We start from the raw sequence: 11,742 nt of genomic DNA, 5'->3' as shown, positions 1-11,742 counted from the left end.
GGCCCAAGGGCAGTTATGGTGTTAAACGTGATGGTGATGGTCGTTGTAGTGCAAGGCAGATGACGCAGTAGTAATGCGAAGGACACAGCAGGGTGCAATTTCCCCACTTTAACTCACAGTTCTTAATCCCCAGCCGGGGTGCTGTGTCCTCCAGGTCTGTGGTCCAGCCAGCTCTCAGGTAGTTTGGGGTACACTTTGCCAGAACCCCCTTCTGATGTTCCTTTCCTGGCCGTCTCTCTGGGCTGGCTCCCACCTCTCCTGCACTGCACCTTCACACACAGTGTCCCGAACCAGCAGCCTCGGATCTTGTCGGGCAACATTCTCTTGGTACACTGGACCCTATATGGATGCCTTTTCAGTGAATGTGTGTGGATTTGGCTATGGTACATACAGTCACCACAGCATCCCGTTTGCTAGCTGTCCTCATTTTCTCCCTTAGACTAGGGCCAGTCCCTTACTGCGACCTGGTCCCTCCACCCGACTACGGTTGGTGTGGATGTGGGCAAAACAGATTGCTCACTACCCGTGTCCCTAGGACCCCTTCTTCCTTTTTATCTCTCTGAAACTTTTTTCTAACTTCCTTGTTCTACCTCTTTCCTCTGATGCTGGGACTAGCTCCTCACTTCTCAAGTCCCCAGCTCCAACTCTCTCTCACGTCTACTCTGCTTCACTTCTCAACTCGACTAACTTTCTAGACCTTTCCTGACTCCTCCTACTGTTTCCATGACAACTGGTACTCTCTCCACCCACACCCTCTACCCAGTCCCTCCCTGCACCTGAGTGTTCTGGTGTTGGATGTGAGTGTCTGGGTTCTGGGTAGTGCCCCCTCCTTATTCGAGAGCAAAGTCCCACACCTCTGGCTGAGGTGCAGTACCTCTGTGGCGACTGGGCCCTCAGGGGGGCCACAAGATGGAGACCCCCTGTAGAGGAAAAGGTGGCATGTACATCAAAAGACAAAGGAAAGAGAGTGTAAGGGATCAAGTCCAAAAAGGATACAGCAGAGGAAGACTGAAGACCACGTAAGGCTTGAGCTACAGCAAGTGAGCCATCTGGATTAGCTTGGGTTGTCCTCTGACCTCGAGCAACAGAGCTGCTATTTTATGGTTGCGCTTCCACCCACAAACTTCCCAAGCTACAGTTTATCATTATTATTTATTATTATAATAGCGCCATTTATTCCTTGGTGCTTTACATGTGAGAAGGGGTGTATATAATAAAAACAAGTACAATAATCTTGAACAAAACGAGTAACCGACTGATGCAAGAGAGGAGAGGACCCTGCTTGCAAGGGCTCACAGTCTGCAAGGGATGGTTGAGGATACAGTAGGTGAGGGTAGAGCTGGTCATAATAATAATAATAATAATCTTTATTTATATAGCGCCAACATATTCCGCAGCACTTTACAATTAAGCGGGGACATATACAGACAAATTCAATACAAGTTAAGACAATTTAAACAGTGACATTAGGAGTGAGGTCCCTGCTCGCGAGCTTACAATCTACAAGGCAATGGGGGACACAATAAGTGAAAAGTGCTCGTTATTTCAGGTCTGGCAATTATAATACATAGGGATTTTCATACAAAGCTGCAGGGTTTAGGATAGATTGGAGTGGTGTGAGAGTGTTAGAGGGGAGGCCACAGATCAAGAGATTGCAGTTGTCGAGGTTGGAGATGATGAGGGAATACACTAGTGTTTTGGCAGATTCTTAACCCCTTAGTGACAGAGCCAATTTGGTACTTAATGACCGGGCCACTTTTTACAATTCTGACCACTGTCACTTTAAGAGGTTATAACTCTGGAACGCTTTATCGGATCCCGCTGATTCAGAGATTGTTTTTTCGTGACATATTGTACTTCATGTTAGTGGTAACATTTCTTCCATATTACTTGTGATTATTTATGAAAAAAAAAACGGAAATATGGCTAAAATTTTTAAAATTTTGCAATTTTCAAACTTTGTATTTTTATTCCCTTAAATCAGAGAGATATGTCACAAAAAATAGTTAATAAATAACACTTCCCACATCTCTACTTTACATCAGCACAATTTTGGAAACAAAATTTTTTTGTTAGGGAGTTATAAGGGTTAAAAGTTGACCAGCAATTTCTCATTTTTACAACACCATTTTTTTTAGGGACCACATCACATTTGAAGTCATTTTGAGGGGTCTATATGATAGAAAATAACCAAGTGTGACACCATTCTAAAAACTGCACCCCTCAAGGTGCTCAAAACCACATTCAAGAAGTTTATTAACCCATCAGGTGTTTCACAGGAATTTTTGGAATGTTTAAATAAAAATGAACATTTAACTTTTTTTGCAAACATTTTACTTCAGAACCATTTTTTTATTTTCACAAGTGTAAAAACAGAAATGTAACCATAAATTTTGTTGTGCAATTTCTCCTGAATACGCCGATACCCCATATATGGGGGTAAACCACTGTTTGGGGGCACCGCAGACCTTGGAAGAGAAGGAGTGCTGTTTGACTTTTTCAATGCAGAATTAGCTGGAATTGAGATCGGACGCCATGTCGCGTTTGGAGAGCCCCTGATGTGCCTAAACAGTGGAAACCCCCCACAAGTGACACCATTTTGGAAACTAGACCCCTTAAGGAACTTAACTAGATGTGTAATGAGCACTTTAAACCTCCAAGTGCTTCACAGAAATTTATAACGCAGAGTTGTGAAAATAAAAGATCCTTTTTTTTTTTCCCTCAAAAATGATTTTTTAGCCTGCAATTTTTTATTTTCTCAAGGGTAATAGGAGACATTGGACCCCAACATCTGTTGACCAGTTTGTCCTGAGTACGCTGATACCCCATATGTGGGGGGGGGCACTGTTTGGGCACCCATCGGGGCTCGGAAGGGAAGGAGCGCCGCTTGGAATGCATTTGCATTTGCAGAGCTCCTGGTGTACCTAAACAGTAGAACCCCCCCACAAGTGACCCCATTTTGGAAACTAGACCCCCCAAAGAGCTTATCTAGATATGTGGTGAGCACTATGAACCCTCAGCTGCTTCACAGAAGCTTATAATGTAGAGCCATGAAAATAAAAAAAAATCATATTTTTTCCACAAAAATGATCTTTTCACCCCCAAATTTTTACTTTTACAAGGGTAACAGGAGAAATTGGACCCGAAAATGTATTGTGCAATTTATGCTGAGTAGGCTGATACCCCATATGTGGGGGTAAACCACTGTTTGGGCGCATGGCAGAGCTCGGAAGGGAAGGAGCGCCGTTTTGGAATGCAGACTTTGATAGAATGGTCTGTGGACGTTATGTTGCGTTTGCAGAGCCCCTGATGTACCTAAACAGTAGAAACTCCCCACAAGTGACCCCATTTTGGAAACTAGACCCCCCAAGGAACTTATCTAGATGTGTGGTGAGAACTTTGAATGCCCAAGTTCTTCACAGAAGCTTATAATGCAGTCGTGAAAATATTTTTTTTTTTTTTAGCCCCCAAGTTTTTACTTTCACAAGGGTAACAGGAGAGATTGGACCCCAAAAGTTGTTGTCCAATTTATCCCGAGTACGCTGATGCCCCATATGTGGGGGTAAACCACTGTTTGGGCGCACGGCAGAGCTCAGAAGGGAGGGAGCACCATTTGAATTTTTGAGCGCAAAATTGGCTGTGGCGTTTAGAGACCCCCTGATGTACCTAAACAGTGGAAACCCCCCAATTCTAACTCCAACCCTAACCCCAACACACCCCTAACCCTAATCCCAACCCGATCCATAATCCTAATCACAGCCCTAACGATAATCACAACCCTAACCCCAAAACAACTATAACCCTAATCAGAACCCTAAATCCAACACACCCCTAATCCTAATCTCAACCCTAACCTCAAACCTAACCCTAATCCCAATACACCCCTAACCCTAATCCCAACCCTAACATTAACCCTAATCCCAAACCTAACCCTAATCCCAAACGTAACCCTAATGCCAACCCTAATCCTAACCCTAATCCCAACTCTAACCCTAACTTTAGCCGCAACCCTAGTCCTAATTTTAGCCCCAACCCTAGCCCTAAATTTATCCCCAACCCTAACCCTAAATTTATCCCCAACCCTAACCCTAACGTTAGCCCCAACCCTAACCCTAAATTTAGCCCCAACCCTAACTTTAGCCCCAACCCTAACCCTAACCCTAAATTTTGCCCCAACTCCTCTAGCTGCCGGCCAGCAGATCATGGCGGGCACACTGCGCATGCGCCCGCCATTTTCTTACTGGAGGAAGAAGCCGGCGGCCAGGAGGGGACACAGGAGGACTCAGGGAAACCGGTAAGTATAACAGGGTCCCCGAATCCCCCTATTTCTCTGTCCTCTGATGTGCGATCACATCAGAGGACAGAGAATTACACATCGCTTTTTTTTTTTTTGCGGTCGCCGGTAAACAGTTAATTACCGGCGATCGCAAAACAGACCCCGATCATGTTCTTTGGGGTCTCGGCTACCCCCAGCAGCCGAGACCACAAAGATCTTCTGGGTGCCGGCCGGCGGGCGCATGCGCCCGCCATTTTTTGGCCGGAAGAAGATGGCGGCGCCCATCGGGAGCCACGAGGAGCACCAGGGGAGACAGGTGAGTATCGGGGGGCGATCGGGGACCCCATTTCTCTGTCCTCTGATGTGCAATCACATCGGAGGACAGAGAAATTAAATGGGAAATTGCGTTTTGTTTTGTTTTTGCGACCGCCGGTAAACGATTAATTACCGGCGATCGCAACCCGGGGGTCGGTAAAAAAACCACGAATCATGTTCTCTGGGGTCTCGGCTGCCCCCTGTAACCGAGATCCCAGAGAAAATCTGACTCTGGGGGGCGCTATTCACTTTTTCCACAGCGCCGTTAATTAACGGCGCTGTGGTTTAAGTGCCCTTAACTGCCGCAGTTAAAAGGCATATCGGCGGTCGTTAAGGGGTTAATTAAGAAATGTATGCATCCAGGAAATATTTTTGAGTTGGAGTTGGCAGGAAGTGGAAAGGGCTTGTATATGTAGTTTGAAGGAGAGATCAGAGTCAAGGTTTACCCCGAGGCAGCGAGCTTGCGGTACTGGGAAGAGTGAGAAGCCATTGACTTTGATGGATATGTCTGTTGGAGGAGTTGAGTGACATGGGGGAAAGATGATGAATTTTGTTTTAGCCATGTTATGTTTAGAAATCTAGCCGAGAAGAAAGATGAAATAGTAGACAGATATTGTGGAATTCTGGTTAGTAAAGAGGTGATAGTGGGTCCAGAGAGGTACTGAAAGCCGTGGGACTCTGAGCTGTCCCAGGTCAAAGGTGTAGATATAGAAGAAGAGGGGTCCTAGAACTAAACCTTGGGGACACTGACAGATAGAGGGCAAGATTAGGAGGTGGTGTTTGAGTAGGAGATGCTGAATGTCCAGTCTGTTAGGTATGAGGAGATCCAAGATAGGGCCAGGTCTGTGGTGTCGAGAAATGAGATAATCTGTATTAAGAGGAAATGGTCCACTGTGTCGAAGACAGATGACAGATCCAGGAGGAGGATGACAGAGTAGTGTTGCTTGGATTTGGTGGTTAGTAGGTCATTGGTGACATTAGTTAGGGAAGTTTCAGTGAAGTGATGCAGTCGGAAGCCAGATTATAAGCGGTCAAAGAGGGAGCAGGAGGAACGGTGGGAGGACAGTTCAAGATGGACGTGTTGTTCAGTAGTTTTGAGGCATAGAGGATAAGTGATATGGAGTGATAGCTAGACACAGAGGATGGGTGAAGGGTGGGCTTGTTGAGGATGGGTGTGATAGAGGCATGTTTGAAGCAAGAAGGGAAGACACCAGTTGTTAGTCACAGGTTGAAGAGATGGGTTTGAGTTGAGATCAAAACTGTGGTAAGGTTTGGGATGTGGTGGGACGGGATCGGTTCAAGTGCATAGGTGGTGAGATGTGATCTGGAGAGTAGAGAGGAAAGTTGATCTTTCATAATGGTGGAGAAGCTGGTTTTGGAAGAGGAGCGCTGAGCAGTTCCGAGGAGGGGTTGTGGGGACTGTATGCTAAAGCTTTGTCTGATGTTTTCAATATTCTGCTTGAAGGATGAGGCAAAGTCTTCCACTGAGATGAGAAGAAAGGGAGGGGGTGCTGTGAGACGGAGTAGAGAATTGAAAGTTTTGAATAGCTGTTAAGGGATGTGAAACAGGGAGGATATGACAGATTTTTTTTTGCTGCAGAGAATGTGGCCCTGAAAGTAGTGTGGGACTGTTTGAATATGATGAAGTGCTTGTTGGAATGGGGTCCTTGACATATCCATTCAGCAACCCTGGAAGCCCACCTCAGTTCTTTAGTTAGGCTGGTGTGTCAGGGCTGCCTGTTGATTGTGCAAGCTTTGGTATGTGTGAGGTGGGCAACCGATTTGAGAGTTGCAGCTGTTGTGGTGTTATATAAAGAAGTAGCATCTGCATTGTGTAAAGAACTTATGTCTGCAAAAGGGAAAATGGATTCAGAGAATGAGTGTAAATCAAGGTGTTTGACATTTTTGCAATGGTGTGCAAGTTTGTAGAGTGGGGATTGTGCACCTAGAGAGGAGAGGGAAGAGAATGTAAGTAGGTTGTGGTCAGAAAGAGAGAGATGATTTATAGAGGTTAGATAGGGAAAAGAGGATGGTAAATATGAGGTCCAGTGTGTGGCCATCTTTGTGAGTGGCTCTGGAAGACCATTGAGTAAGCCCGAGGGAGGAGGTGAGATAAAAGCTTGGAGACTGCTGAGTGAGAAGGGTCAATGGAGATGATAGTGGGGATGTCAGTAGAACACCAGCCAGCACACTAGCCAGGTGGTGAAGTGGTCAAAGAAGGTGGTCCCTGGCCCTCGGGGGCAGTAAATGACAGTCAGTTGAAGGTTGGAGAGAAAGCACATTTGGACAGAGTTCACCTCAAAAGTAGGGAGAGTAATGGATAATTGCAGTGGGATTGGGGTGAAGGAGGAATTATATGACAGGAGAAAACCAACTCCTTCACAACGCTTGCTGCTGGGATTGGGGGGTGTAAGAAAAATTGAACCCACCATAAGAAAGCTGGAGAGACTGTATCAGAAGGGGTGAGGCAGGTTTCGGTGATGCCGAGGAAGGAAAGTTTGTTATTGATGAAAAGATCATGGATGTATGAAAGTTTGTTACAGAAGGGGCTAGCGTTCCATAGAGCTACTCTTATAGGGACTGGGAAAGCGTGGGCTGGGTAAACGGGTATAAGGTTAGAAAGATTGGGGAAATTTGTGATAGATCATGGATCAGAGGTAGAAGTGACTGAGGGGATGTGGTGAGGAAGACCAGGATTTGGAGAGATATCGCCCGCAATGAGAAGAAGCATGGAGAATGCTAGAAGGTGGGAGCAGGAGAGGTCATGAGTGGGCTGTCTATGTTTGGAGACACAGCATTTTCTGTTGAGGAACAGTTCTGAGGAGGAGCTGAGATGTATGGGGAGGAAGGAGGGAGAGATGAGAGATTCCCTTCAGATTCACTCAAAAACCTTATATTGCTTTTTAGATATATACTGAATATATAAAGCACACACCAGGAATAGTCGTCCTGCTCTGATGCTGTTGTGTAGCACTTGTATTTTGGTGTATCCCATAGTTTCATTCTCATTACCCAGGTTTCAGGTTTTTTCGCACATGTGGTGTAAAGACTGTAAAAACAAATTTGTTCAGACATTCAAATTACTTTGCATTGAAAATGAAATGCCTCAAGACAAGAAAATGATACTCAGTAGTGTGTGGCCTCCATGTGCCTGTATGACCTCCCTACAACGCCTGGGCATGCTCCTGATGAGGCGGCGGATGGTCTTCTGAGAGATTACCTCCCAGACCTGGACTAAAGCATCCGCCAACTCTTGGACAGTCTGTGGTGCAACGTGACGTTGGTGGATCATGCGAGACATGATGTCCCAGATGTGTTCAATTGGATTCAGGCCTGCGGAACGGGTGGGCTAGTCCATAGCTGCTGACACACTCCGGCCACATGAGGTCTGGCATTGTCCTGCATTAGGAGGAACCCAGGGCCAACCGCACCAGCATATGGTCTCACAAGGGGTCTGAGGATCTCATCTCGGTACCTAATGGCAGTCAGGCTACCTCTGGCGAGCACATGGAGGGCTGTGCGGTCCTCCAAAGAAATGCCACCCCACACCATTACTGACCCACTGCCAAACAGGTCATGCTGAAGGATGTTGCAGGCAGCAGATTGCTCTTCACAGCATCTCCAGACTCTGTCATGTTTGTCATATGTGCTCAGTGTGAACCCGCTTTCATCTGTGAAGAGCACAGGGCGCCAGTGGCGAATTTGCCAATCCTGGTGATCTGTGGCAAAAGCCAAGCGTCCTGCACAGTGTTGGGCTGTGAGCACAACCCCCATCTGTGGACGTCGGGCACTCAGACCATCCTCATGTAGTCGGTTTCTAACCGTTTGTGCAGACACATGCACATTTGTGGCCTGCTGGAGGTCATTTTGCAGGGCTCTGGCAGTGCTCCTCCTGTTCCTCTTTGCACAAAGGCTGAGGTAGTGGTCCTGCTGCTGGGCTGTTGCCCTCCTACGGCCCCTTCCACATCTCCTGGTAGCGCCTCCAGCCTATGGACACTACGCTGACAGACACAGCAAACCTTCTTGCCACAGCTCGCATTGATGTGCCATCCTGGATGAGCTGCACTACCTGAGCCACTTGTGTGGGTTGTAGAGTCCGTCTCATGCTACCACGAGTGTGAAAGCACAACCAACATTCAAAGGTGACCAAAACATCAGCCAGAAAGCATTGGTACTGAGATGTGGTCTGTGGTCCCCACCTGCAGAACCACTCCTTTATTGAGTGTGTCTTTATAATTGCCAATAATTTCCATCTGTTGTCTATTCCATTTGCACAACAGCATGTGAAATTGATTGTCAAACAGTGTTGCTTCCTAAGTGGACAGTCTGATTTCACAGAAGTTTGATTTACTTGGAGTTATATTCTGTTGTTTTAAGTGTTCCCTTTATTTTTTTGAGTAGTGTATATTCTTTGCAGATCGCAATCTGCTAGACTAAGATACTAAGACATCGGGGTTAATAGGATGAATCCAGAGAAATTGGTCAATGTCCTTAATACTCATCGTGATATAGATACTTGGGGCTTTGTTTCCAGCTATTATAAAAAAAAATAGAATATAAAAGTAAAGAAAGTACATAAAGTAAAAGATAGTAAATAAAAATACATAAATACAGTTGTAAAAATTGATTTGCAGAACTCCAGTAATTTGCTCTGATTGAGGAATATGTGACATTCTACCTGTGCAGAGTTATAATGGCTCGTTACTTTATATAACAGTGAGGATAATATTCAATAATTTAAAGAACATTTCACAACATGGTGATGGTAAAAAATTACAACATGTTGCCTTAATTTTTCCAGAAATAGACCAGTGTCTATGAGTTATCTCTGGTACTGCAGCTCCATTAACGTGAATGTAGCAGAACTGTAATACCACATGCAACCTGTAGAGAAGAGTGGCGCTGTTTTTTTTACAAAAATTACATGGCTTTCTAACTTTTAGGATATTTATGTGCGATTGACCCTTACCAGTCGGTTAAAATTGGAGACTCCGATGGATCGGACGAGGCCGGCGTCTCTGCACTCTTCCATAGCCTAGAGATTATGGTAAGATAATCAAAGAGATGGTTCATCCGAAACTAGGAATCTTACCCAACATGGTGGAGGCAGGGCCGGTGCCACCACCCAGCAAACTCAGGTAAGTGGCGGGGCCCTGAGCAAGTGTGGGGCTACTCGCCATCGGTGACATCATCACGCTATGGGGCCTGTGAGTCAGCAGAGCTCATGCCAGCTCCCGCGAGTGGGCTCCCTCGCATGCTCAGGGCCCCGGCACTTGCAATACTCACCTCTCCCTGTTCCTCCACTGTTCTTGTCTGTCACAGTGCAGAGAGCCAGAAAGCGGCGACGCTGAGGAATCCGGATTTGCGGCCAGCGCGGAGAGGTATTTCATTTTTTATGTATGGAGCATTATATGGGGCCCATAGTATGTATTGTATTGAATGAAGTCCATTCTGTTTGGCGCATCATATGAGGCCCATTATTCTGTAGGGAGCATTGTATGGGGTCCATTATACTGTATGGAGTATTATATGGGGCCCATTCTGTATGGCGCATTATATGTTGTCCATTATTCTGAATGGAGCATTATATGAGGCTCGTTATTCCGTAAGGGGCATTTTATGGGGCCTATTATGCTATATGAAGCATGTGGTTCCCATATACTGTATGGAGGAGTATGTCGTGACCATAATACTGTATGAAGGACTATGTGGTGCCTATAATACTATATGGAGGACTATGTGGTGCCCATAATTCTGTATGGAGGACTATGTGATGTTCATAATACTATATGGAGGACTATGTGGTGCCCATATACTGTATGGAGGACTATGTGGTGCCCATATACTGTATGGAGGACTATGTGGTGCCCATAATACTGTATGGAGAACTATGTGGTGCCTATAATACTATATGGAGGACTATGTGGTGCCCATAATACTGCATGGAGGACTATGTGGTGCCTATAATACTATATGGAGAACTATGTGGTGCCCATAATACTGCATGGAGGACTATGCGGTGCCTATAATACTATATGGAGGACTATGTGGTGCCCATAATACTGTATGGAGGACTATGTGATGTTCGTAATACTGTATGGAGGACTATGTGGTGCCCATAATACTGTATGGAGGACTGTATGGTGCCTATAATACTGTATGGAGGACTAACTGATGTTCATAATACTGTCTGGAGGACTATGTGGTGCCCATAATACTGTATGGAGGACTATCTAATGTTCATAATACTGTCTGGAGGACTATGTGGTGCCCATAATACCGTATGGAGGACTATGTGATGTTCATAATACTGTATGGAGGACTATACAGTCCAGTGTAAAATGAAAACTTTTGAATCCCCTAGACCACACAATGTGCCACCATCAGTTTTGTGCAAACTGTATTTGTCGCATGACAGATACAAAAACCATCACTCATACCTCTTCATTTATAATGGGGGTTTGTTTATTTGACATTACGGTCTTTGCCAAACACTGGACACCTTTATTAGCTTACATAACTATCCTTGTGTTCTACATTTAAAATATAGGATGTCAGGGATGACTATAGCCTTTTCCCCCTGTATTGTGTAAATGGTCCACAAAAAATGATTGATTCTGTATCTAACTTTGAAATTGCACTCCCTGTTAAGTCATATCCCTAAAGTACACCACTTTTCTTACTTTTGATAACACTTTTTTGTGAAAAAGGTAAAAATTCTAAAGGAAGTTTCATCAGAGTTTGCTAGCTAACCCATCAGAGGGGTAGGTGGGATGTGCATTAGAGGTCCTGTTACCTCAGTCTCAGAACCATTCCTTTGCTTTTAGGTGGGGATGGTGCCATTGGCTTCATCTGCCTAGGACACCAATATACTTTCTCCAAGCCCTAATCCCGAGTGTCAATCACAACGAATCACCATACAGGAATCCCAAGTGTCGATCATAATAATATTGATCCAGAGTGTCGGTCAGACTGATTAAAAAATTCTAACCCCTAGTGTGGGATCAAACTGGATCAACATTCACAATCGTGAGAGTCGATCAGATCAATGTTTATATTTCTGGAAGTCGATCAGTCCTGATTAACTTTCACGATCGTGAGAGTCGATAAGACCAGATCAATGATTATGTTTCTGTATATCGATCAGACTA

At 45.1% G+C, this 11,742-nt stretch overlaps 1 protein-coding gene across 3 annotated transcripts in view; it reads right to left on the bottom strand.

The window, feature by feature from the left end:
- LOC143776956 (aldo-keto reductase family 1 member C1-like) overlaps positions 1 to 11,742 on the bottom strand; it is a 69,786-nt gene that overhangs the window by 581 nt on the left and 57,463 nt on the right. Inside the window, exon 9 of one of the 3 annotated variants that reach the window (XM_077266833.1) lies at positions 8,282 to 9,125. The exons of the other annotated variants lie outside the window; for them this stretch is intronic. Within the exon in view, the coding sequence (XP_077122948.1) occupies positions 9,083 to 9,125 (43 nt within the window). The 3' untranslated portion in view covers positions 8,282 to 9,082. Of the gene's footprint in view, positions 1 to 8,281; positions 9,126 to 11,742 lie in introns of those variants that run through there. 3 annotated transcript variants of the gene reach the window in all.

Source organism: Ranitomeya variabilis, chromosome 5 (assembly GCF_051348905.1).
Source record: "Ranitomeya variabilis isolate aRanVar5 chromosome 5, aRanVar5.hap1, whole genome shotgun sequence".
In the NCBI taxonomy this organism is placed as follows: Eukaryota; Metazoa; Chordata; class Amphibia; order Anura; family Dendrobatidae; genus Ranitomeya; species Ranitomeya variabilis.
The sequence above is the reverse complement of the archived record's forward strand: the minus strand, read 5'-3'. Positions and strand labels throughout refer to the sequence as shown.